Source organism: Andrographis paniculata, unplaced genomic scaffold (assembly GCF_009805555.1).
Source record: "Andrographis paniculata isolate CXL003 unplaced genomic scaffold, ASM980555v1 Contig22END, whole genome shotgun sequence".
In the NCBI taxonomy this organism is placed as follows: Eukaryota; Viridiplantae; Streptophyta; class Magnoliopsida; order Lamiales; family Acanthaceae; genus Andrographis; species Andrographis paniculata.
This window is the reverse complement of record NW_026137513.1, coordinates 1,536,611-1,539,385: the sequence shown is the minus strand read 5'-3', so window position 1 is coordinate 1,539,385 and position 2,775 is coordinate 1,536,611. Positions and strand designations below refer to the sequence as shown.

Sequence of the window (2,775 nt, the reverse complement as noted above, 5' to 3'; positions counted from 1 at the left end):
CAGTTGCTTGATGGAACATGAGGTCGGTCGTTCGCCATGTTTGTTAACACTTCAAGTGTTTTGGTTTTCAAAATATGCCTTGGAATTTGGTGTGTTTCTTAATATGTGAGAAACATTGTTCTTTTAAGGAAGGAGTTTGTTTCGGTTCCTCAAAAGTTGGAAATTGGAAGGTGATCCTTGTTTTGAGAGAAGAAGGAAAAATATATTACTAAGTCAAATTATATTACAAAGAGGGAAGTATTACAAAAGTGCCCCTAGGGCAGTTTTTATATTTGTCCATTTGACCTCATCCCTGGATAGCCTTCTGATAGTAGCAGCCGTCTGATATCTTCTGATAAATTGAGATCGAGCTTGGGTTTTCAGCTCTTGATCCAATTCGGCCTCGTTCTTTGTATACCTCTCAAGCAGACGCTGCTCATTGGCAATTTGACTATCCAGGATGGACTGTTCTTTCCTTAGCTCCTGCAATTCTGTCTCCTTTTTCTGAATGGATTCATCAACTAGAGCCTTCGTGCTAAGGAGACCGCCCAACCTTCCAGTAGTTTGCTGAAGAGATTCTCGGGTCTTAGCCAAAGAATTCTCCAGTGTTGTTTGATCGAAGACAGGCTGGGGCGTTTCGGCTGACAGGAGTCCGATAACTAACACTTCAGTCTTGAGCTCAGTAAGTCTCTCCATCAGCCGATGCAGAATGGGGACGGCTGGCGATTCCGTCGGAGTGTAAAAAAGAAGGCCACCAACCGTCTGAATGAGTTTGTCCAAGAAGTCGGATCTTAATTCTGGAAGGGGACGGTTAATGGCCTCGGTGAATATAGTTTGGGCCTCCGCTGGAACCGGAACAGTCGATAGGATAGCTAAGTCAGAAGGCCCCTGCAAGTCTTACAGTTTCAATAAGTATTCCAAAGGAGGTGCAAAATTATTTAGGAACGATTGAGTAAGATATATGTTACCTCTGGGCGAACTGCTGTAATTGAAGGGGGCAACAATGAGGTCGGTCGAGTAGGGGAGACAGCTGGTATAACAGCAGCCGATTCGTCGGCTGTTGCGAATGGTCGCTGAGGTGCCGACCTGGGTCCCTATGGAAAGTAGTATATAAAACAGTTAGTGTTTTTAGAAAGAAATATTATGGCATGAATTGGTTTAATCTTACCAAATTCACAGAAGTCTCCGAATCGGACGAAGAAATTTCTTCTATTTCTGGAGGTTGGGCTGCCACAGGTGGTTCTTCTGCCTGCCACTCGATTGCTGGAGGTAGGGCAGCTGCTGGCTGGGCGGCTGCTGGTTGGGCGGCTGCATCTAGAGCCACTGCAGCCGGTATCTCAGGAGCAACTGGGATAGCCGCAGTTGAGGTACCTTCGGCTTCCAGCGCGGCCGCATCCGATTGGACTATTTCGGGATCAGCAGCAGCAGGGATGTTGTCTTGAGGGTCAGCTTCGGCAAGGGCAGCCGGTTCTTCATTCGAAATGGGTGAGTCTGATGCCATGTATGGCGGTCGACCCATCTGAGAGGTAGTCCCCTCGCTGTTTGAAGAGACCCCTGCTGCTGATGCGATTGGCGAAGGTGTCTGTGAAAAAGTATGGAAATGTTGTTGTTAAACACACCAAGGTTGATCATTAGAACCCTAAGTATTGCAGATGAGAGGACTTACTGGTTCTATAGGCAGTGCTGGTAAAGATTGCCTCCTGGTCGGGTGCCTGGTCCGACCGCTCCTCGGCACAGGAGGAAGAGTTTGCCTCCTTGTCAGGTCCTCCGCCCGACTGCTCATTGGCAAAGCGAGAGGTGGAGTATGGGTTTGGAGAGGAAGTGCCTAAAGTCAAATGGAGATCAACATTTAAAGTTTTGCAGAAAAAATGACAAGTTAAAGTGCTAATTGATTACCTGAGACTGGACCAAAGGGACAATTGATTGGTCGGCTAGGGCTGGCGTCGTTTGTGTGGTCGGTGCTACCAAGGTCGGTTCTGGTGAAAGAAATGAGAGAAATCAAAGTTAAGATATATTGAAATGGTTCAAGGTTTTCAGAAAAAATTACCTATTCGGGGTCGGGTCCTTGTTGACGTCCTAGTAGTTCCAGGGGCCGTCGGAGCTTGCTGGTCGGCCCCAGAGGTCGGAGGTGTTTGAAGCTGGGAAGTTTTCCTTTTCCGCATTGGGACGCTAGATCCGACTCCCGGGGCGGCTGTTTGTTGCTGAGTGCTGGTATGTCTAGCTGCCCCTAGAACCAATCCTTGGGGGGGAAGGAGTACGTTCAGCAACCGATCCTTATCAGGGGAAATCAGGGCCCATACAACCGACCACCATTCATTGAATGTATTCACAGTCTCAGGGTTGGGGCGGAAAGGAATATAAGAATTGGAAACTATATACGTGGTGAGCTGGGAGATATAAGAAGGAATTGAATTAGGTAGGACCCGTCGGTCAGGACTTTGAAAAATTATATGAGGACAAGTGACGGGTCCAGGGATACCTTGGCAGCAGCCGAACTGGCGCGCCATGAATTGAGGTTCGTAATTAAAGGTGTAAAAAGTTTTTTGCCATTTTTTATCAAGTTTTTTACTGCTAAAAAGAGACCTGGGTTTGAGGGCAACGTCCCAGGCGAAAGGATAAGTGGGATGAGGACAAGGCTCAGGAGTCGGAAGAGGATTTGGTGCCGGAAAGGGCCAAAAGTGGTCGGGAGCATAACCCGCATATTTTTTATACATATAAAATCGAGAGTTATTGCGGGTATCTGTCAAAATTGTGGTTATTATTGGGTCGGAGGATTGGAGTTTACTGCGTCCTAAG

At 47.3% G+C, this 2,775-nt stretch overlaps 1 protein-coding gene across 1 annotated transcript; it reads right to left on the bottom strand.

Moving 5' to 3' along the window:
* Positions 1-238: 238 nt before the first annotated feature.
* LOC127245278 (uncharacterized) lies at positions 239-2,340 on the bottom strand. The gene is made up of 6 exons (XM_051266059.1): positions 2,027-2,340; positions 1,876-1,955; positions 1,646-1,804; positions 1,148-1,561; positions 948-1,073; positions 239-867 (listed from the first exon to the last, which is right to left on the bottom strand). The coding sequence occupies exons 1-6, from the start codon at positions 2,139-2,141 to the stop codon at positions 241-243; spliced, it is 1,521 nt and encodes a 506-aa protein (XP_051122016.1). The 5' UTR covers positions 2,142-2,340; the 3' UTR covers positions 239-240.
* Positions 2,341-2,775: the final 435 nt, after the last annotated feature.

Excerpts from the sequence above, each read along its gene's own strand:
- LOC127245278 (XM_051266059.1), bottom strand. The coding sequence starts at position 2,141 with ATGCGGAAAAGGAAAACTTCCCAGCTTCAAACACCTCCGACCTCTGGG. Across the intron at positions 1,956-2,026 it reads AAGGACCCGACCCCGAATAG|AACCGACCTTGGTAGCACCG; the intron begins GTAATTTTTTCT and ends TTCTTTCACCAG. Across the intron at positions 868-947 it reads TTACAGCAGTTCGCCCAGAG|GGGCCTTCTGACTTAGCTAT; the intron begins GTAACATATATC and ends TAAGACTTGCAG.